The following is a 23,259-nucleotide window of genomic DNA, read 5'->3' as shown; positions in this document are numbered from 1 at the left end:
TCATCAGAGGACATGTTTTTATTGATTTTTAGAGAGAGTAGAAATGGGAAAGAAAGAGATAGAAAGAGAAAAACATTAATGTGAGAGAAAAACACCAATCAATTACCTTCGAAAAGAGTCCCGATTTGGAATTGAACCTGTAACCTAGGTATGTGCCCTGACCAGAACTGAACCCTCAACTTTTGGTGTACAGGACGATGTCCCAGCCAATTGAGCTACCAGCCAGGTCTTGACCAGTATTTTTCAACATCTAATTGTGATTGATATAAATTTTATAATTCCAAGATAAATTGCATTTTTATGGATACAGTAAACCCTTGATTTTGTGGACCTCGATTTAACAGACTTTGGATTCTAGTCTGTATGTCATGCGTGAAAATTAACACTCCGCTAATTTAAAAACGCTTTTAACCAAGATTTACTTATACTTAAATTAACAGGTTATTTTTTTGGTTACTAATTCACTGGTATTTTTAATGAATTTTAGTGAATAGGCCATATGTTAGAAAGAACGCTGTAGTAATTTCATCGACATAAATGGATATTACATATCTACAACTATAGCCTACATAGTTAGATCCAAGAGTACTGCTTGTAAACAATGCCCAGGAATGATTAGCATGTGATCACACTGCATCCATCATGGTAGCTGGTTCTGTTGTCACTTGGTGTGACTTTCTGCAGCGTTTTGTTTTGTTTTGTTAATCCTCACCTGATTGATTTTAAGAGAGAGTGGAAGGGAGGAGGAGGAGACAGAGAGAGAGAAACATCGATGTGAGAGAGACACATCGATTGGTTGCCTCCCGGGGATCAAGCCTGCAACCAAGGTATGTGCCCTTGACTGGAACTGAACCTGCAACCCTTCAGTCTGCGGGCCAGTGCTCTGTCCACTGAGCCAAACCTCCCAGGGCTGCAGCAGTTTTAACGTGAGCAGGCGATGTTTCATGCGCGCTAGCCCTCACCCCAGCGTGTGCATTCCTTTCCTCTCGGCGACTGGTGAATGCATTCATTGACTACACCTATTCATATAAATTTAAAATTACTGTGATACACACAGCAAACTTTTCTGTGAAACTAAACTTTTAATTTTACAAATGTGTCTACATAAGGAAAAACATGTAAACGAATTAATTTGTCAATTTTTTAACATACACATTCAGAAAACCTACTTTATTATGCTAGTGTAACGGACTTTTGCCTTTAATGGACACCCCTTGCCTGAATTGGTTCGTGATATGGAAGTTTACTGAAATGATACCAGATTGTATTTTTACAATGGCTGTTTTCCTACCTTTAAAGTAAAGTGTTGTTTGTTCTTTAGAAGGACTCAAATTTAAGTGTTTTTTTTTTTTTTTTTTCTTATTGTACTGTAACGTAAAAAAGACCATACTCTATAGCTTGGCATTGTGACCACATACCTTTGGCATTAAATTTGAAAATGTTAAGTGGCTGATGCAGAAAACCTCAATAATGCACTGGAAATATTTTTATCAAGCCAGTAGAAGTTGTTTCTATATTCCATCAAAGAAATCTTTGTGCTTTTTTTTTTTGTTTTGGTATTCATTATCAGAGTTAGTGACAATTCATGTATTTCCAGCTAGTAATAAGCATTTTTATTAATTATTTTTCCCTCTCCTAGAGCGATATCGCATTCAGAGTGAACAATTTGAAGATCTTTGGCTCATAACAAATGAGCTTATTATCCGCCTTCAGGAATATTTTGAAAAGCAGGGAAGCAAAGATTTCGCATGTTCTTTTTCCGGATCCATGCCCCTTCAAGAATATTTTGCGTTGATCGATCATCATTTTGAGGTGTGTATGATTAGAACAAACATCATTTATAGTTTTTCAGCACATTAAAGAAAGAGATGCTGCAGAGGGGAGAATTGTCCGATACACACTATTAGCCAGATGCTCCAACCTGTTCTTCTTTTATGGACGGTAGTTTTTGTGAATCTGTTCCTGCCCCTTTGCCCGGTTTGTGATCAGTTGCAGACAATTAAGAGTGGCTGCCTGGAGCTAAGCATGTGGTCTTGCCCCAGAACAGAGCTGATTTAATTCTTCCACATGAGGACTTAACCTTTGACCCCAATAACCCAGTGTTGAAACGATTGGAGCTTATCGGCAGCCATTAGGCTAACTAACTCTAGCACGCCGTAAATGAGGTGTGATTGTAAAGCAAAGTGATTTTTCCTTTTCTTTCTTAACAAGCACACCAGAACTTCTGCATCTGAATGAGGGTAACCACATAAAATATTTGCCAGTATCTGGCACCATGGACACTTAGTAAAATGCTAAATGACTAAATGTCTAAATAAATGAGATCTGACAGTAACTTTGTTGCCTGAATATGTCATTGTTTTAAAAGTCCCATGTGTTAAAAAAATTCACCAGGCTCTACTTATTTATTGGTCTATAGATAGACTTTCTAGGCAATTACAAAGGGGAATTTCAAAAGAATTTTGAACATCATTCAAGGAAGATAGAGTGACTACTTTTTAAGGACTCATTAGGATTTTGCATTTCTGTGTATAAACTATGGTGTGTGTGTGTGTGTGTGTGTGTGTGTGTGTGTGAGAGTGTGAGTGTGAGAGAGAGAGAGAGAGAGAGAGAAAGAGTGTAAGAGAGAGAGAGTCACATGAATAGTCTACCTAATTTCAGTCCCTTTCAACATACTAAAAGCAGCATTGACTTCAAGCTATAATAACTTTGTTTAATACAGTGTGAACATAAAGGGAAAAATTCAGTGCATACAATCCAATTACAAATAATGTCATTATCAAATACAGTTGAACTTTATTAGAGTTTCCCTTTTTATATGCTGATTTATTGACATAATTATTGATGAAATATTACTTTTAAAACATTTTAGTTTAAGAAATTTATCACAACTTTTGGTAAAGGAAGCTTTTTCCCCCTTCAAGAGAATATTCTTGTATTTAGTTAATTCCTTATTGTTTCTAACATTGGTATTAAAAGAAGCTAATAAAATTCCAAGATTTTTATATCATGTATTGGAAAGTACATATAATGAAAAGATAAGGAAGTTTGTTTTGATATCAGAAATGTTAGCTATGCTTGATTTCTGAATATTTTGGATATATTTCTTTCAGAGCTAGTTATGACTGTTTTATAAGGTTGAATTAGTAGTTCACATGATCTAATTTCATAGAGAGTTTCTTCTCCTCTATGACTTTGACTAGCTTTCTTGTATCTTAATAATATTAAATTTAAAACTTATGGAAAGAGTTAACAGTGGAACGAGTAATTTCTGATTCTCATCCTCCAGTCTCCTCTTCGGTATCTGGTTTTGGTATCTGGTTTCTGGCGCGTCTTTCTAGAACTATTTCATGCCATCACAACTATATCAAAAAGTACATTTGTTTTTAAAAAATACATGAATGCTAGTATATTGTACATACTGTTCTGTATTTTTTATTTTCTTTGTTTTATTTAGTATATCTTTGGAGAGCCTTGCATATCAGTACCCAGTAGTCCTGCAAAGTAGTCTTCTTTATTCATTTAACCTGTTCCCCTATTGATGAGTATTTTGATTTTTAATAACATCTTAGTGCAATAACAAACTATTCTATAATGACTATTCTTATGTCTACATTAGTTTTTGCAGGCATACCCATAAGATCCTTGAAGTGGGATTGGTAGGTCAAAGGCTGTATGTTTGAGAGCTTATTTGTATTAACTTTTCTGTAAATATTGCTCATTTCTTTTATTGGGTTGTTGCTCTTTTTCTTAATGATTTGTGTTGGGTGTGGTCCTTTTCATTGGTTTGTAGATGCTTTCTGGATATTAGTTTAGGGGCATGGCTTTCAGTCTGTGTGGTTATTGCTCTTTTTGCAGTTTGCTTTTTGTCTTGTCACTTTACTCATAATGTTTTTCTTTTTGTAAATCATATAGAATTAATTTTGTCAGTACTTTATCACGTGTGTGTGTGATTGTGTGTGTGGCTTTTGGATTTTGACTATACTCATAAGGGTCTTTCTCATGCTGAGATTATGTAAAAATTCTAATTTTTCTGGTACTTTCATTGTGTCTAAACTTTTAATTCCTCTGCAATTAATTTTGCTGTAAATACTGGGGGAGACTTTCTTATTCTTTTTCCCCATGTTTAATTAATTTTCTCAAGACATTGATTAAATAATCTATTTTTCCCCAGGCATACTAGGCATCTTTACTAAATTTTTATTTAACCTACTCAACTGTATTATCTATGTATTCATGTACCAAATATCACTATTTTAATTCTTAACTCTACGATATGTTTTTATTTCTTCATTACTCTTTCAGACTTTTATTGGAATTTTCTGTATTATTACTTTAAATATGTTTTGTTATACACATTTAACCTGAATTTAAGAAACTCTTCATTGTAGCTGCGGCTCAATGGTGAGAAGTTGGAAGAACTCCTCTCTGAAAGAGCTGTGCAGTTTCGGGCCATCCAACGCCGGCTGTTAACAAGGTTCAAAGACAAAACTCCTGCCCCGCTCCAACACCTGGACACCCTGCTGGACGGCACCTACAAGCAGGCAAGTACAATGCCAGTGGTAGTTCCTCTCCCACGTCCTGTTGATTTTGAAAATCAGGTGTGTTTTTTCAGAGTTAGCTTCCCTAGAGGAAAGAAAAATAGCTACTACGTAACCCTCAGTAACTGTACTGACAATACATTTGCTGCTTGAAATCCTCACGGTTATTTGAGAAGTCTGTAGCAGCCGAAGGGCACTCAGGGAAGTACCCTGGGCTTTTCTCCATACGACGGGGTGAGTACTCCCCGTGCTGTGACAGGGATTCTGCTCCACAGTGTGCGTGAGAGTGCGGGGCACCTGGCTCTCCAAAGACAGACACGAGTGCCTCCCATGCAGGAGCCGTTATGTGGCTCCTCCTCGGCCTGATGGGTCTCTGGTCCACACTTCTCTCTTCCGTGCACTTTTCGTTTGGTTTATTTTTCATTGTTTTCTTTTCCCCTCCTCCTCCTGGGGATCTCTTTGTGGACTTGTCTCTCTCCTTCTCCGGCCTCCAGCCATGCTTACCACACACGGCCTGCAGGTTGGCTGAGTCTCGTCTTTAATGAGGCTGGGTCTTTTTGTGGACACAGTGGCAGGGGGCTGCTTAAAGGCATTTGATGAGGATGCTTGATTTAGTGCTTTCCATCTTTTCCAGAGAGCAAGACTTCCTTGTCTTTATACACTTAAAGTGCTGGGTTTTTATGTTTTCTGCTTAGCCTCGGGGTTGGGTTTTTCCATGATATGTACTGTTACAGAAAAGATGATCAAAACCAGGGGTTTTCACTTGAATCTGTATTTTTAATCCTCCATTCATTTTAGATGAAAAAAAGAGAATGAACAAGTTTTCCAAAGAAAAATATGAATACTATAAGAAAATGTGGCTTAGTTTTAATGTAATTCACAACTCAATTTTATCATAAATATTCACATTATTACTAGATATTGTTCTCTATTTTAATTCTTTACAGTAAATTTTTAATGACATAGTTGAATCATGAACATAATTTCCCAATGAAAAATTATAAGATTATACATAAGGCTAAATTCTCCATCTTGATTCTTTATCAACTTTTCAGAAATATAATCACATTCCCTAACCCTTGAACTTAGGTTTTCTGTACTTTTGAATGAGAGAACCTTTTGTTGTAATTAGAATCTTATCTACACTAATAAAAGAGAAAAATGCTAATTGACCGTACCTTTGCTACGCCCACAGCCAATCAGAGCGAGTATGCAAATTAACCCAACAAAGATGGAGGTTAATTTGCATATGCAGAGGGAGGGTGGAGTGAAGACTGAGGACAGCATAGAAGGAAGAGGGAGGGAAAGTGGAAAGCAAGGTGGCTGCTGGAGGGAAAGCGCTGGTGGCGCGTGCGCAGCGGCGGTGCATGCGGCCGAGGAGGCAGTGGCAGCGGGCACAGCAGGTCAGGTGGGTGGGGTGGCATACGCGGCCACGGAGGCAGCGGCGGCTGTGGGCGCGGTGGGTTGGGCGTGTGGGGCGGGGCGCACAGCGGCGCCGGCGTGCGTGGCTGCAGAGGTGGCGGCGGTGGCTGCGGGCGTGGTGGGGCAGGTGGGACGGGCGGGGTGCCCCGCCCATCCCGCCCCACCCCGCCCGCTGCAGCGGGAGAGGTGGGGGGGCGAGAGAGGTGGCGGTGGCGGAAGGGAAGCCCGCCGGAAGTCTTGCAGGAATATTCCTGCAACGGGTCCCTAGTTCATTTATAATCAGTTGTAGTCTATGGACTTTAAGATTCATTTTGTCAAGAGATGCTTAAAGCAAGCAGAGTATTTGTGTTGTGTGCAGGCTAATGAGGCTGCCTGGATACTCACTGACATGCTCAGTCCGGCCAGTTGTTTGGAGATGGACTCGCTGTCCAGTCTTCTTGCACATCCTCCCCTCAGCCCTGTCCTGGGTGGACTCACGGGACCCATGTTTGGCCTCATGCTCTGTGGTGACCATCTTGAAACCCCTAATACAAATTGACAAGAGGCCCCATATTTCCATGTTGCTCTGGACACCCCAGTAATGGAGGTGGCCGTGGCGGTCAGGATACTCATTTGTGATAAATAGAACAAGACGACGGAGAGTTCCAATACACGACAGAGTTCAAAGACAGAACAGTTTTAAGACAGAATGGCTTTGTTACCACTGCCTCCAGACCACCTGCACATTTCCCCAAAATGAAGAAAAAGAGCTGCAGTGGGCATCCGTGAGAGCTCCTCTGGACAGCTCTGGCTTCCTTCTGGGAAAGGCATCCTGGCTAAGTGACCCTGGATGACAGGGTTAACGCACTTAGGAGCACTGGTCTGCATTAGTTGTCTCTAGGCATGTTGTGGATTGCAGCCTCTCTTTAGACTTCCAATAGGTGGTCACTGGTGTAAAAATCCCCCATCAATAGTTATGAGTTTAGGTGCATAAGGGGGTCAGTCAAGCACTTTTCTCCTGCTTTTAACTGTAAGGCATTTCCTACAGCCCGTGACTTTGATTGGACAGTGACCGAAACCCACACGCCCACATTATTGTTCTACTCTTTCTAGCATGCCTGTCTTAGTCAGCCTGCTCCACCTCGCTCTCATGGGGGCCCCTGCCAGGCAGCTCTCCCTGGCCACCAGCGCTGAGCAGAAGGACCAGGGCTCTTGCTCTGGGGAAAGTATCTTGGGATTCTGACACAGGAAGGGCCTGGCCTCCTTGAGTGAGGATTTTTCAGTTGCTCACCACAATTTCAAGAATTTATTCTAAAATTTTTGGGAAAAAGGCTTCCTTTTTGAAAGACCTTTCACTTTCTAGGTTTAGAGGTATAATGTTAAATGAAAGTAAGCATGTCGAGAATTTCTTTTTTTTTAGTAGCGAGACACCTAACTTTCATCATTTGTATAATTAGAATTACTGCCTTGTCAACCATCTGAATATGGTTTTGAAGAACCTAAGAAAGGAAGTAAGGCAGGGGTGGGAAATGTCCATCTGGCCCTGCCAAGGCGTTAGGGGTGAGTTAATTGAATGTTTGACAAACATATCAGGCTCATTTTTAAGTTAATAATTTTGTATGGCCCTTAAATGATGTTATAAATATCCAAATGGCCCTTGGCAGACAAAAGGTTCCCCACCCCTGAAGTAAGGGAAGAGAAGAGAAATTCATATGTATTGAGTATCTGTTGAGTCTTAGGTCAGTTTTATTTATTACTTTATTTAATACAATCATTTTGTGAGGGTGGCATTATTGCTTCCATTTTATGGATGAAGAACTTGAGGCTCTGAGCAGGGTTAAGCAACTTGCCCAATATCACAGATTCCAAAGTCCCTACTTTACTAACTCATGTGGCATTTTTATTTTAATCATTTCCAGGTGGAACATAGACATCCTAGGTTTTCTTTAGCAAAACTACAGTAGGATTAAAGAAAAAGAAGGTTCATGCAAACTCTTTGTGCATATGCATGGCATATATTTATGATCATCCACCCAGCATTCATTGTGATTACCCTATTGGACAGGTAACAAAATCTGGAGTGTTCCCCAAAGTATATATTATGTCTGAAACTGGGGTATCGGGAAGAGGCAACTTTGTTAATGTGTTGACTTTTACTGAAGTTCAGTTTTCTTTGCCGTCCCGTGCTAATGCTTATTGCATTTGGCAGAAAAGCTTTGGAAAATAAGTTCTCTTCACGTTATAAAATTTTCACGTACATTTGTTAGTCAAAGCAGGACTGATGGGTTGAACTGAATGAGGGGGAACTTAGACTTACCCTCCGGCGTGGCTTGTGCTGTGATGCTCTTGTGTGTCCCGAGATTTCTCCTCCCCATGTGAACACTGGCCCTCTGTTGTAGCAGAGGGAAAATGTTTACTAATCTGAACGTTTAATTGTGTCAGATGACATATGTGTGATGTAATGACTGATAGTCATTAATGTTCTAGAAAAGCACTTGGCTGATTTCTCTCTTGTGGAAAACAGGGGCTGTATTAGGCCTAATTTTAAACAGAGATCCTGTGGTTTGGTTTTGCTATTTGTTACTTTTTTCTGTGCTTAAAACTTCCTTCCACTCTGTTTATTTGTATGGAATTGATATATAAAAGTCATTTGCAGTCACACAGAAGTCTGAGAGCTTTTGGGTCTATGACTTTTCAAATGAGCATGATTTTGGCTGATAACACAAAGGAATATGTGATGAAACCCTTCAGAGCCCGCATTCCTCTTTGCCAGGGCAAGGAAAACACTCTGCTAATAGACTGAGAAGGAAGGCTCTGGGATGTGGTGATGGGGCTGCATTTGTTTTTCTTATACCCACTTACGAGCTAAAAAGAAATCTTTCTTGGAAGGAGAGAATAAACAGGTCCGAAGGGGGCACAGGAATTTCAGTCACATGTTTGGGACGAAGGGAAGAGGTAAGTTAACAAAAGGATGGGATGGCAAAAGAAAAAGAAGGATGGTTAAGAAAAAACAAGGAAGTTTGTATGTCTTTACCCCTTATTTCTACTCTTAGAAAATAGTTCACAAAGTTGTTTATTTATAGTATTAATCACCTTGGCAAGAAATTAGAAACCAGCTATTCTAGTTGGAAAATGATTAAGTTATTGTAGTTCTACTATTTGAAATGATATCATTTCATGTCATTATTTAAAAAACTGGAATAATAGAAAACATTTGTAGTAATTGAAAAAAGCAGGTTAATATGTAGTAAATAAATAATGAAATGGATGTATCTATAATAGGTAGATGTGCAAAGATTTGGAAGAAATAAAAAAATTGAAAATGGTATACATTTGTTTTAGATGACTTTATATTCTTAAACCATCTCCTTTAATATTATGATCATAATTTGATAAGCATGAAAATATTTTTTTTTCACAATTTGTGAATATACTTAATACTACTGAACTATACACTTGAAAAATAGTTAAGATGGTAAATTTTATAGTCTTTGGGTTTTACTACAGTTAAAAGAAATAATAACTTTTTGAAAAATGGGATATAGCCCAGCTGGTGTGGCTCAGTGGTTGAATGTCGACCTATGAACCAGGTGGTAAGAGTTCAATTTCCTGTCAGGGCCCAGGCCTGGGGTGCAGGCTTGATTCTCAGTAGGGGGCGTGCAGGAGGCAGCCAATCAATGATTCTCATCATTGATGTTTCTATCTTTCCCTCTCTGAAATCAATAAAAATATATTTAAAAAAAGAAAAGAAAAAGAAAAATGGGATATGGTCCTCAACTCTTGGTTTTCATTGGTATTTTTGGAGGGAAATATTTCCTCACTCTTATGTATATCTTAGAAGCTAATTTCTCTTGTTTCCAAATGTGTGGAATTTTGGGTTATTATTCCATACTAGTAGCCCTGCGCACGAATCTGTGCGCCAGTAGCTCGCCAGTAGCTCGCTGCCGCCCTCCAGTAGCTCTCTGCCCACTGCCCCGCCCACCTGTAGCTCCCACAGCCCCCCGTCCCCCAGGCTCCCTTTATAGCTTGCTGCCCTGTCCCCTCCTATAGCTCTCTGTCGCCTGCTTGTAGCTCGCTGACCCACCCTCCTGCTGATCCGTGATCCGGTTATGCGATCGGGTTACGCTTCACGGTGTAACGACCATTTGCATATTACATCTTTATTATATAGGATATGAGTTAGTTTATTCAAAAGAGAGCAATTAGCCCTGACTGGTTTGGCTCAGTGGATAGAGCATTGGCCTTTGGACTGAAGGGTCCCAGGTTTGATTCCAGTCAAGGGCATGTACCTTGGTTGCGGGCACATCCCCAGTGGGGGGTGTGCAGGAGGCAGCTGATCGATGTTTCTCTCTCATTGATGTTTCTAACTCTCTATCCCTCTCTTCCTCTCTGTAAAAAATCAATAAAATATTTTTTTAAAAAAGAAAAAAACAAAACAAAAAAACACACAAAAGAGAGCAATTAGATACCTGAACTTTTTACTTGAATGAATATAGGAATAGAGTGGGCGTTGTCTTGTTGACCCTAACTTCACTAGTCCCTTTAGGCAAATGAGAGAAGTATACAAAGCTCTTTCAAAATTTTGTAAATTTTTCTTCATCCAGGTTAGAGTGCAACCTAGAATATTATCTCCAAAGTGTGTATGTTACAAGTACTAGTACATCACTGATGTATTCAGTGTATATCAGTGTGTGTGGCTATATGGGTCTAGCCCCGTGGTCGGCAAACTGCAGCTCACGAGCCACATGTGGCTCTTTGGCCCCTTGAGTGTGGCTCTTCCACAAAATACCATGGCCTGGGTGAGTCTATTTTGAAGAAGTGGCGTTAGAAGAAGTTTAAGTTTAAAAAATTTGGCTCTCAAAAGAAATTTCAATCGTTGTACTGTTGCTATTTGGCTCTGTTGACTAATGAGTTTGCTGACCACTGGTCTAGCCCAGTAGAAGTAAGTGCTCCAAGTGTGAGCCATATATATAATTTTTAGTTTTCTTTTTTTAAAAAATAAATCTTTATTTTTCAGATTATTACAATTGTTCCTCTTTTTTCCCTCCCATAGCTCCCCTCCACCCGGTTCCCACTCCCCCCTCTGCCCTTACCCCCCCCCCCCACTGTCCTCATCCATAAGTGTACGATTTTTGTCCAGTCTCTTCCCTCACCCCCCCACACCCCTTTCCCTCTGAGAATTGTCAGTCCACTCCCTTTCTATGCCCATGATTCTATTATATTCACCAGTTTATTCTATTCATCAGATTTTTTATTCACTTGATTTTTAGATTCACTTGTTGTTAGATATGTATTTGTTGTTCATAATTTTTATCTTTACCTTTTCCTTCTTCTTCCTCTTCTTAAAGAATACCTTTCAGCATTTCATATAATACTGGTTTGGCGGTGATGAACTCCTTTAGCTTTTTCTTATCTGTGAAGCTCTTTATCTGCCCTTCAATTCTGAATGATAGCTTTGCTGGGTAGAGTAATCTTGGTTGTAGGTTCTTGCTATTCATCACTTTAAATATTTCTTGCCACTCCCATATGGCCTGCATAGTTTCTGTTGAGAAATCAGCTGACAATCGTATGGGTGCTCCCTTGTAGGTAACTAACTTCTTTTCTCTTGCTGCTTTTAATATTCTCTCTTTGTCTTTTGCTCTTGGCATTTTAATTATGATGTGTCTTGGTGTGATCCTCTTTGGATTCCTTTTGTTTGGGGTTCTGTGCGCTTCCTGGACTTGTAAGTCTGTTACTTTCACCAGGTAGGGGAAGTTTTCTGTCATTATTTCTTCAAATAGGTTTTCAGTATCTTGCTCTCTCTCTTCTTCTGGCACCCCCATAATTCTGATGTTGGTACGCTTGAAGTTGTCCCAGAGGCTCCTTACGCTATCTTCATATTTTTGGATTCTTTTTTCTTTTTTCTTTTCCGGTTGGGTGTTTTTTGTTTCTTTGTATTTCAAATCTTTGACTTGATTCTTGCGTTCCTCTAGTCTGCTGTTGGATCTCTGTATGTTATTTTTTTTTTATTTCAGTCAGTGTATGCTTAATTTCTAGTTGGTCCTTTTTCATATCCTCTAGGGTCTCGCTAAATTTATCGGCCTTGTCTAGAAAATTCTTGAAAAACCTTATAACCATGGTTTTGAACTCTATATCCAGTCATTTGCTTTCCTCCATTTCTTTCATTTGTGACCTGTTTCTTTGTCTCTGCATTTTGGCTGCTTCCCTGAGTTGATAGAGTGGCTTTGTGTGCTAGGTGTCCTATAGGGCCCAGTGGCTCAGCCTCCCCAGTTACCTGAGGTGGACACTCTTGGTGCACCCCTTTGTGGGCTGTGTGCACAGTCTTGTCGTAGTTAAGCCTTGATTGTTGTTGGTATCACTGGAAGGATTTGACCTCCAGGCCAATTGGCTGCGAGGATCAGCTGTGTCTACGCTGGGAGAACTTCTGTGCTGGAGACACCCTTATGAGACAAGACTTGCAAAAGCCTCTGTGCTCAGCTTGGATGGGGCGGAGTCTCAGGGTTGAGCAGACAGTCTTGGCTTCCCGTCAGCTCTGCCCTAAGAGGACCTTGGGTCTCAGTGTCCCGTGGTAATCGTTGCAAGCACCTCTGAGCGAAAGCCGCCCTCGAGTTTCACCCGCTGCCAGACAGTCCACTTTCTCCCCAAATGAGTCTGAGTCCCCAGAGTCTCACCCGGAACTGGAGTTCAGATCTGTCAGGAGCTTTTGTTTCCCTCCCAATTGAGAAAGCCAGCCACATACTCAGTTGCCAGCCCTCTCCGAGCATGCACCTCCATGTCTCTGCCTTCCACAGCTCCTCTGAGTCTCAGTGTGCTTTTCTCTTTCCTTCTAGTTGTAGAATTTCCATTCAGCCAGCCTTCCTGTGGTTCTGGATGATGTCCGTTTTGTCTTTTAGTTGTAGTTTTGAAATTGTTGTGCGAGGCAGCAGTTTAGGTGTTTACCTATGCCGTCATCTTGGTTTCTCTCTAATTTTTAGTTTTGTAGTAGCCACATTAAAAAAGTAAAATAAAACAAGTGAAATTAATGTTACAATTTCAACTTGTAATCCAATAAAAATTATTGATATATTTATATTTTTTCATAGTAAGACTTGAAAACATGGTTTATTTTATACTTGCAACACATTTCAAGTGCTAAATACCCACATGTGGCCAGTGGTTACCTTAGTGGACATTGCAGTTCTTGCTACAGATAGTTGTCAACTCACAATTTATATTGTTTCTTGTAATGCCTCTTTTCTTGATTTTTAATTTCCTTTAGTTCTTTTAACCCTTTACACTCGCTTGCTTTTTTCTCGATTCCTTTATTCTACTCGGGATTTAATTTTTTAAATACCCCAGATTTTATAAAGCGTGGCAGTAGAATAAAAAACTGGAGTTTCTTTTCATACAAACTTATTTATTTGGATTTTTTTTATATTTCCAATTATTGATACATTCAAAGAGTATAAAAAGAGCTGCTACCGATGCTAACCGTGTCGAGTCATACTCGACATCCGAGTGCAAAGGTTAAATTCTTGTTTATGATAAGACTATCATTGGCCCAACGGGTTTCATTCACTGGATGTGAATAGTGAGCAGTGGGAGGTACTCTTATATGGTTAGGGGACTACCAGGAGCCTTCCCTTACATAACCATGTGTTCAGTTATTTAAAAAAAAAAAAAAAAGTACGCTCTCCCTCTCAGGAGTACACCCGTGCCTTTTCCTTTCATCTCTTCTTCCCTCCAAGCACGTTATCTTTGCTTTTCTCTCTCTAAGCTCCCTTTTTTGGCTCTGTAACTTGTTTCCTGAGCCCATGCAGCCCAGTTGGCTCACTTCTACTACCTCTGTAACTTCCCAATAAACTTTCTCTTATAGTTTGGAAAAGAAGAAAAACACACATCAAATTTGTGTCCACAGATTTGGGTCCTTGTTTCAGCTCTTCCTGGCTCCTTGACTTGGGGCATGCTGCTCACCCCTCTGAGCCTTGCTGCTTTAATTTCATCCTTGGACTCTTAGAATCTGTCTGAGAAGCATCCAACATGGTGCTTATCTTCTAGTCACATTCTCCATAAATATTTATTGTATCTGCATAATAGTTAGGGCAAGGGACTGAGACTTTCTGGTGGTTCAGAATTTCAGGAACAAATGGAGCCCCCGGGGTCATCTAATGTCAGCCCTAGACCGGGGTGTGGCTGCTGACCTGTCACCATTGTTCGGTGGACTTGAATGATCGGGATCTAAGTTACTGGGCTTTGTGAGACTGAATTAGTTTTCAAACAAAATCTGTAAGTGCAAAGTATTATTATAACATTGGAGTTATGCTTCCCTGGGTCGAAGTATGTAGCACTAATTGCCATTAATGGGTGTTGTACATAAATCAAAGGGAGAACAGACCTATTAGTGTATTAAAAAAACATTCTACTTTTAATATCCATCTGGTATGCTTTACTTCCCTGGGGCATGCATCTTTTTTTTTTTTTTTATAAATTAAATGCATATTTCTTTTATCTGCATGTTCTTCAGTCAGTATTTAAGTTTTCTGCTTGCTAGTGTTAGTTTGAACAATTCCCTAGGTTGTAAACTCAACGTTAGGATTTTGCTTTGGTGAATTTATCAGATTCAGAAATTTGATCACCTGTCTGATATAAAGTATTCTAAGCCAAAGTAATCAGGGTTATGCTCTGGTGGGACAATTTCCTTCTATTTGTTGTTTGATCTTTTTAAAAAAAAATTAGTCTTTTGAGATACACTCAGAAGCAAGATGTGTCTAATATTACAATAAAGCTATTTATGGGCCCATTATAAGGAAATGCAAATCTTATCTTTTTGTGTGAGTGATGAGAGAAAAATATATAAGTGGCCTCCAATTATCTGTAATTGTATAAAGTCTTCTTTCATGTATGTTATCTGTCTTCCTGTTTAATCCCATCTGGCACACTTATGCCTTTTGTATTAGTTTTCTGTAAATGGAGTTCTGAATGGTTTGAATTGTGAATTAACAATGATCACAATCCTCACATCCCTCCTCTCTACCTTCCTTCCTCCCCCTTCCTCTCCCTTTAAATAAAGGGAAAGGGAGCCAGTTTCCTAGAGAGACCTGGAAGGATTAAAAGAAGGAATGTAGTCTTTATAAGAGTATCTGTGAACAGCTGAGCAGCTTTATCAGTCCTGCTGTGTGTTTCTCTGTGTCTGAGTAAACAGAGGGCTGGCAGTACGCTGAGTGCTGCTTGAAAGTACCACATGTAACCAAGGATAAACTGAGGTGGTGTCTCTTTAAAAAGATATTTTTGTGAGACCCAACTGTATATCCAGGGAGAAGGTCATAGTAGGTAAACACAATTTAATTAAATTAAAAGAAATGACTTTGAACGTTGGACTTTAAATCGATTTAAATATATTGTCACTCTACCTGGGAATCGTTAATAGAATTTTGTGCAGTAAAATCAGCAGGTACTTCACTATTTTCCATGATGGCTCACACTCTGTTTTTAAGTTTCTTTTTACATGATTTTCAAATCTCTTATAGCAGAATATTAGATTTCAGGGAAATCCAACCTCCCCTCCCACCCAAACATTGATTCTCTGCCGCCCTCTCCCCCCATCTGGAACTGGCTTCTGGCCAACACTTAATATTCTTGTTCAGTTGACTCACCAGTTAGAATGATGGGCTCAGAGGTCATATATGTTTGGAGATGTGTTTCCCCTGGAAGTGATAGATTTTCACTGGGTCCTTTTCCCCTCCATCTTTTCCCCCACCTTTGTGACTCAAAGTAGAGGTGTGTGAGAGGATCAGCCCTTGCGAAATTGAGGCCATGAACTCAAGGAAGCCCATAGATCCTGGTCCTTATGATCTAACGAGTCGACTGCTTGTCTGACACATCAGATAACACTAACCTTCTCCCTGTGATTATCTGTACTTTTTCTTTGTTTTCGCGCTGTCCCATTCCCAAACCTCCAGGAGACCCCTGTGGTCTCACTCTGGCATTCAAACATTTCTGAAGACTGCAACCCACCTCCTTCTAATCTTCACCCCTACTTCTGCAAAACCTGCATGCCAGGCAAGCTAGCCTCTCCTCTGACCAAAAAAAAAAAAAAAAAAAGCTTTATTAATGGACACTTTGCATACTGCAAAGTTCATCCACTGTAAATGTACCACTTACTGATTTTTAATAAACTGAGAGTTGTGCAGCCATCGTCACAATTGAATTTTAGAACATTACTGCTCCCCACTGAGCTCCCTCATGCCCATTTACACTTAATCCCCTCTCACCCTTAACACCAAGAAACTACTGGTCTACTTTCTGTCTCTTTAATTTGGCCTTTTTCTGATATTTTATGTAAATAGAATCATACAATAAGTAGTTTTTTGGATCTGGGTCCTTTTACCAAATGTAACGTTTTTGAGGTTTAGCCGTGTTGTAGTGTGTGTCAGGGGTTTACTTCTTTTTATTGCGGAGTGGAATTCCATTGTGTGGGTACACCACATCTGTTTTTATCAGTTGATAGGCATTTGGTTTGTTTCCAATTTAGACCAATAAGTAAATAGTGCTGTTATGAATATTCATGTAATGTCTTTCTGTGGACATACGTTTTGTTTTCTCTTGGTAGATTCTTAGGAGTGGAATTGCAGGGTCATATAGTAAATTTATGGTGAACATTTTATGAAACTGACAAACTGTTTTTCTCAGTGTGGTATCATTTTATATTCCAACCATCAATGTATGCGGGCTCCAGTTTCTCCAGCAGTTTCATCACCATCACTTGTTATTGTCTGCTTTTTTGTTTAAAATATGCTTTCATTAATTTTTTTAGAGAGAGAGAAGGGAGAGGGAGAGAGAAACATTGATGAGAGAAAAATATTGATCGACTGCTTTCTGCACACCCCCTGCTGGGGATTGAGCCTGAAACACAGGCATGTGCCTTGACCGGGAATTGAACTGGTGACCTTTTGGTGCATGGGACATGCTAAACCAACTGAGCCACACGAGCCAGGGCTTGTCTGTTCTTTTAATTGTCGCCATTCTGTTGTCTCACTCTGGATGTCTCATTATGATTTTAGTGCATTTTTCCTGATGACTAATGATGTTGAACATCTTTTTATTTGCTTGTTAGACTATTCTCTTTTGATCAAAATTACCCTATGCATTTCTTTTATCATGCCTTTGCGTATGCTAGTCTCACTACTTGAACCTCACCCTTCCCCACCAACCTCAACTCCTCTTCCTTTCTGGAAGCTTCCTCCAAAGCCTGTCTCCTTTTTGAAGCCTTGTCCTATTCCATCTTGCCTTTCCCAGTCATCTGTAACTGCTTTAAACCTCAGGAGCATGATGATTAAGCCTGTGTTGTGACATTTATATTCCGCCTGACATTATAGTTACTTGACTACGTGCCTCTTTTCTCCTGGTGACCTATCAGCTCTTGGATGACTGGCGACTGGAACTGTTCCTTTGCTCGCCCATCAGTGCATGAAACAGTGACATCCTGGGCAAGTTCGGGGACTGTTTACCAAATGGATTTGCAGAGCAAGGTCTATGTTAGCGAAGGGAGGCTGCATTGGTGAACAGTAAATGCAGATAGGCGAAGTAGACTCGCTCCATTCTGCATCAGCTCTCTCACTTTATCAGGGCCGTTTCTACTTGAAAACATACCTCCAAGTTCAATTTATCTTCACATTCCTTGCTTGCAGGGGTGGGGAACGTGCAGCCCGAGAGCCATGTAAGGCCCATGAAACCATTTGGTCTGGCCCTGCCCAGGCATTGGGGGTGAGCTAATTAAATGTTTGACCAAATACAGCAGGCGATTTTTAAGTTGATAATTTTGTATGGCCTGAGGATGATGTTATAAATATCCAAGTGGCCCTTGGCAGGAAAAAGGTTGCCCACCCCTGCTGTAGGGCATGGACTCTACCATTGATCATTTCAAGTTATTTCTTCCTTCTTCCTATGAGTCTCTCTCTGTCTTCTTTCCTTTCCTTTGAGATGCCAACCACATCAGAGCACTCACTGTCTCTTCCTGCTGCCACTTGAAAACATGCCTCCGAGTTCATTTGCCTGAAATTCTGCTTCCCTTACTCCCTCCCTTCTCCCATTGCTCTTACTTAGTCAGTCAGCAGTCTCCTGGGGCCACTGCTCACCCCGCTCCTCCTCTCACTCCCAGGAGACAGCCATCAATGCTATTGGTCAGGAAGGTTGAGACCCACAGGCCGATCTCTCACATGTCTCACCAAGCCTCTCCTGTCTTCTTGTCTCAAAGGATGAGGTTCCTTCCTCTTCTTCAGATCACTTTTTCACTTGACCCTTTTGACCTTCCACTAGCTTCTGGAATCCTAATTACTTAGCTATTTATTTGGCTTACATATTTTCCATCTCTTCTTTTCTCTGTTCCTTCCCTACAGCCTGTAAACATGCAGAAGTTTATCCCAACGCTAGACCTGCCTCCTGTAACTTTTCCTTATGTTTCTCTCTGAGATGTAATCCATACTTTCTTTCCCCCTTTCACACACGTGTCTCATGAGAACTGTCTACTTTTATTTTCTCTACTCTCTCATCTCCCATTTTATTAATCCATCCACTTTTTTTTTAAACTGTGATAAAAAACTACATAGGCTTAACCCTATTAACACATGTGTGAGTATGCTGTGTAGCTTTGTTAGCTGCGTGCACACTCTTGGACAGCAGATCTTGAGACGGTTTCCTGTTTCATGACTGAAACTCTATACCCATTGCCTAGCAACTGCCCATACCCCTACCCCCGCCTGTCCCACTCCTGGCAAGATAAGGGAGCCACGTAGATAAATAATCTAGCTCAGGATACTCCGAATTGCTTTAGACCTCGGGCAGGCTAGAGGCAACATTTGATGATGAAGCTGTTTTTTGTTTGTAATTTTTGGGTACAGTGAAGTGATTCAGGGAGTACTTTTGATATTAGCTCCATTTACATAGTTTGAAACATCACATATTTAAAAAAAAAGACTTGTGTTGGCACATTTTTAACTTAGAAAAGAAGATAAAAATATGTAGGAGGTTAAATTTGGATTGTGCACATGCAGAAGCGGACCACAGAGGAATGTAAGATTTTTTTTTTGGCCTTATGTACTCGGAGTATAATGCAGGCCCTATGTATACATAAGGGAATAATTAAACACAGAAATGCAGTCTACTTGTTGGCCAGAAAGGATGCCTGGAACATGTGGATAAGCTTGGATATTTGTCTAATGTTAATTGGAATATTGGTTTTCAGTTGAAGATGCCAAATCTTCAGAAAAGTAATTGGATTTAGCTTCCTATTTAGCAAACTACTTCAAATCCCCGAAGTATCCCACATCCGAAACTAATTTTTCTTGATTGTATCAAGTTTAGTCATGAACAGAACAAGGGTTGACATAACTTTTTAATATTTAAAATATTTCTTGACAAGGTTTCAACACTGTTGCTTGTCCACAACCTTATTGTTGGGTTCACCAACGACAGATGAGATCTTGGTTCTGTGGAACCAGCTCTGTAACTTTGCAAAGCTGTCTTCTTGAAAGAAATCAATTTCTTCTTTTTCCCTATACATTTAAATTTAAACTCAGATTTCGATCAGATTTCAAGAAACAGCACAAACTGGTGTATTTCTTATTGCTTTTTATATAAACCTACATGTGTGCTTAATTTAACTCCTTTAGATTTAGCCTAGGAAATGTATCTTGTGCTGGTTCGTGAGTCTTGAAAGCGTTATTCAGTCTGCAAATGTTTAATGTGATGTGTCAAAATATTTGGAAATAATTTAAAAACTTATTAGAAAGAATAGGGTATTTGATTATTGAAATTCAGGGATTAAGAGCTTCAGGTAAAGGGATTGTTCTAGCAAATAATTATTGAGCAACTACTATGTATAGGTTTTGTGATTGGAAGAGTTACATAAAGGTGTTCGATATGGGTCATAGCCTAATATTGATGATAATTATGAAGAGAGAAATATTACCTCTTATTTTAGCCTTTTGTCATTGAGGATGATCACTTAAAGATTTGAAAAGATAAAATGGTGCTTCTTAAGTGAAATATGAGTAGATATATCACACATAATTTTTAAATGTATTATCAGAAGAAAGTCATTTTCATTGATATTAATTAACAGTGACTAATAGGAGCTATATAGCTCAACAATAGGTTATTCCAATGTATTTTTTTTATAATAGGACCCATCTTGTTGGGAAAAACTTATAGCCATGCTTCCCTGTCATTTTTCTTCCAGGACACCAAACTTTGGTAGCAGATAAGTATTGTACTTTTCAGTTAATGTGGATTTTCAGTCAGTTTTAAGTCTGTGTCCAGGGTAGAATTCACTGCCAGACCTAACACTGTTCACTGCTGAGCCTCGCATAGAGCCGGGAGTGGCACATAGTAGGTGTTCAATACATATTTGTTGTTGGCCCTGCCCAGGGATAGTCGGCATTTTTTTTAGGGAGCCTCTGAAGGCATGCCTTATGTCTGCCAAGCATTTCCTCTGGGACCGGGGTATTATTTTACTAATGAGATAGCACTTTACAACTTGGGTGTTTAGACCTTCGATGATCACTCCTGGAGCTGAGCAGTCTTCCAGGCACAGCGGCCACAGCAACAGCGCCGCTAATCCTCTGCCACGAGCGTGTTTTCGTGGAGCCGTTCAGGACTCTCTGTTTTGTCACTGTGGAATTTTTATGATCCCTTTGTGCTTAAAAAGCAATTATCATCCTGGAACAAGAGCAGGCTTCATCATCTTGCGGGTGTTAAGTTGCAAGTGTTTGAAAGGTTTATGCTGTGTATCATTTGAGGTGAATTATTTTCCACATTCCAGTTAGGTTTATAGTTCTTTCTGTAAACGCACTCTTCACGAGCCGGAGCTCCAGGTTCAGCTGAGTCCTTCATCTTTCCAGATCTTTGTTTCTAGTTTGATAGCACTCTCCTTGAGCTTGGCTTTTAGTCTTTAAACACAATTTATCTTCTGTGAAACTTCAAGCTGGTGACTGCAGTATCTGATACCGTTTAACAGGGGGTATTAGGTAATAGTTGGATGCCCTGGGCCTAGGAAAGCAGTCAACTCATTTTTTACTGCTAACTTGTTTTTCTGAACTCCTCTCAGCCAACACGAGGTGATGAGTTAAACAACGTTTTCTTTAGCCTCTGATCCAGTATTGGTGCCGATAAAATGTGTTCCCATAGTAACTGTGTGGGTGGAGAACCCCGAATTCCTACGACTCTTGGTGCCTGAGAAACCTATAGGCTTGCTCCTGCTCACAGCTATTAGAACTTCCGGCTCTGTCCTGGTGGAGATGCTGCTGGGACCACGAGTGATGATTCACCAGCCATTCCCTTATTACGAATTAGGTTGAGCCCAGATGGTGTGGCTCAGTGGTTGATTGTCGACCTATGACCCAGGAGGTCATGGTTTGATTCCTGGTCAGGGTACATGCCCAGTTGCTGGCTAAATCCCCAGTAGGGGGCATGCAGGAGGTAGCCGATTGATGATTTTCTCTCATCATTGATATCTCTCTCTCTCTCTCTCCCTCTCTGAAATCAATAAAAATATATTTAAGATATTTTAAAAAATTAGGTTGAGTTAAATTTTTGTTTTGAACTTTATTTTTTTCTTAAGTCACAGATTCTTATAGATTTCCATAGCACAGATTAGCAGTTCCAAGTAGAGGAACATTTTTAAGGCTGTAATCTAAATGACCAGATTATTGCTAATTTTAAGAGGTGCTAGTGCCACTGCTAGCATAGCAAATGCAAGGGGAATCTTTACTCCCTTAAGACATCTTCACTAGTAAGGAGGTCACCATCACGACACCTTACGGGGGGGTCACCCCCAAAATGTGCCTACGCAGTCCTGTCCCAGAAGACCACCCAGCTCCGTTGCAGAGAGCAAAGATCTGCATATAAACAAACACAGCATACTGGCACGAGCAGCGAAAGACAGGACTGGCCATCGTCCCCTTACGTATGGTGAGTTAAACACCAACCCAAACAAAAACGCAGCTTTTCTGAGTGGACTGAGCAGGAGGCAGTACCTGAATGGCCCCGCAGTCTTATCTTATTTGGAGATTTAGGTCAGTTAGCAATTTCTCTGACTGCTTCAGGCCTGCTAGTATCTCCATTTACTGGGAGAGATCGGAGAGGAAGGAGAAAGGACCACCAGCAGGATAAGTGATGATGGATTTTTGGTTGGGTTATACAGTGAAATGAGTTTAAGTGATACCCACATAGAACATTTTTACAAAAGTCTTTCAAAACAATCATACATGCTTTCATTTTATGTACCCTTTAAAATAATGAAGAATTATATTAAATACTATTATGGTAGAAATTTTGCATTAAAAATGAAAAACATAAAAATGGAAAACACCCATCATTCCCTGTGAGCATTCCTCTTCCAGTTTCTCTCAGAGTGCATTATTGTAAAAATTGTCATCCTTGTAGGAAAGGTGTGTTTGTAGTCCTATTTTTCCTCTTAATTTCATCTCAGGAATATTTTCTATGGCATTACCTATCTTACCTTATAATATACAAATATGCAAATTGACCGCACCTTCGCTACGCCCAAGCCACGCCCACCAACCACGGCCTTGGGCACCAGTGGGGAGCCTGCACGGATCGCAGGAAACCACTGGGGGTCGGCTCCTGCGATCGGTAGCAGGGACGCTGGGTGCGGCCGAGCCCAAGGCCACCGCCCGGGGCCAAGCCCCGACCCTGAAAGAAGGCAGAAGGCGGTGGCCACAGCCAACGCCTGGGTCCCCGGTGCCGGCAGAAAACTGGTGCAGGCAGCCAGGTGAATGAAGGTCTATTGCACGAATCTTCGTGCAAACGGGCTACTAGTATTATTATAACATCACATTTAATGCTACATAGTGTGGCTATGCCAAAGTCACTTTAACCAGTTTTCTAGTGTTGAATAGTTTGGTTGCTTTGATGTCCTGATTTCTAGGAATAATGCTGCAGTGGACATCTTTGGAGGTAAAGCTCAGTACGTTCATGACCATTTCCTCAGGACACATTTGCACACGTGGAAGTGATGGGCGGGGTTTCTGTGGATCTGTAAGGGCTCCCGATACCTGGTTCCCTTCAGAAAGGTGGTAAGAGTGGCCCCCCTCCAGCAGCATACGAGAAAGTCCACGTCCAGCATTTCTGTCAGCACTGGGAATTATCATTAAAACACAAAACCATCTTTGCCAGTTTTATAGGTGAAAATGGTGTCTTCTGGCTCTAGCGTGAGTTTGTAGTGTGGCCGTGGTCCTGAAAGCTGTCAGCTTTTGGGATTGGTTAGTCCCTCTGAGCTCCACTGTTAGATGTGCCAATTATAGTGCAGAACTTCCGCCGG

At 40.4% G+C, this 23,259-nt stretch overlaps 1 protein-coding gene across 2 annotated transcripts in view; it reads left to right on the top strand.

The window, feature by feature from the left end:
- BBS9 (Bardet-Biedl syndrome 9) overlaps positions 1–23,259 on the top strand; it is a 310,665-nt gene that overhangs the window by 151,652 nt on the left and 135,754 nt on the right. For both annotated transcript variants that reach the window (XM_054726330.1, XM_008147385.3), the window contains exons 18-19: positions 1,640–1,812; positions 4,392–4,544. In XM_054726330.1, the coding sequence (XP_054582305.1) occupies positions 1,640–1,812; positions 4,392–4,544 (326 nt within the window). The remainder of the gene's footprint in view (positions 1–1,639; positions 1,813–4,391; positions 4,545–23,259) is intronic.

Source organism: Eptesicus fuscus, chromosome 14 (genome assembly GCF_027574615.1).
Source record: "Eptesicus fuscus isolate TK198812 chromosome 14, DD_ASM_mEF_20220401, whole genome shotgun sequence".
In the NCBI taxonomy this organism is placed as follows: domain Eukaryota; kingdom Metazoa; phylum Chordata; class Mammalia; order Chiroptera; family Vespertilionidae; genus Eptesicus; species Eptesicus fuscus.
Note: the sequence above shows the minus strand (reverse complement) of the source record. Positions and strands in the feature narration are given on the sequence as shown.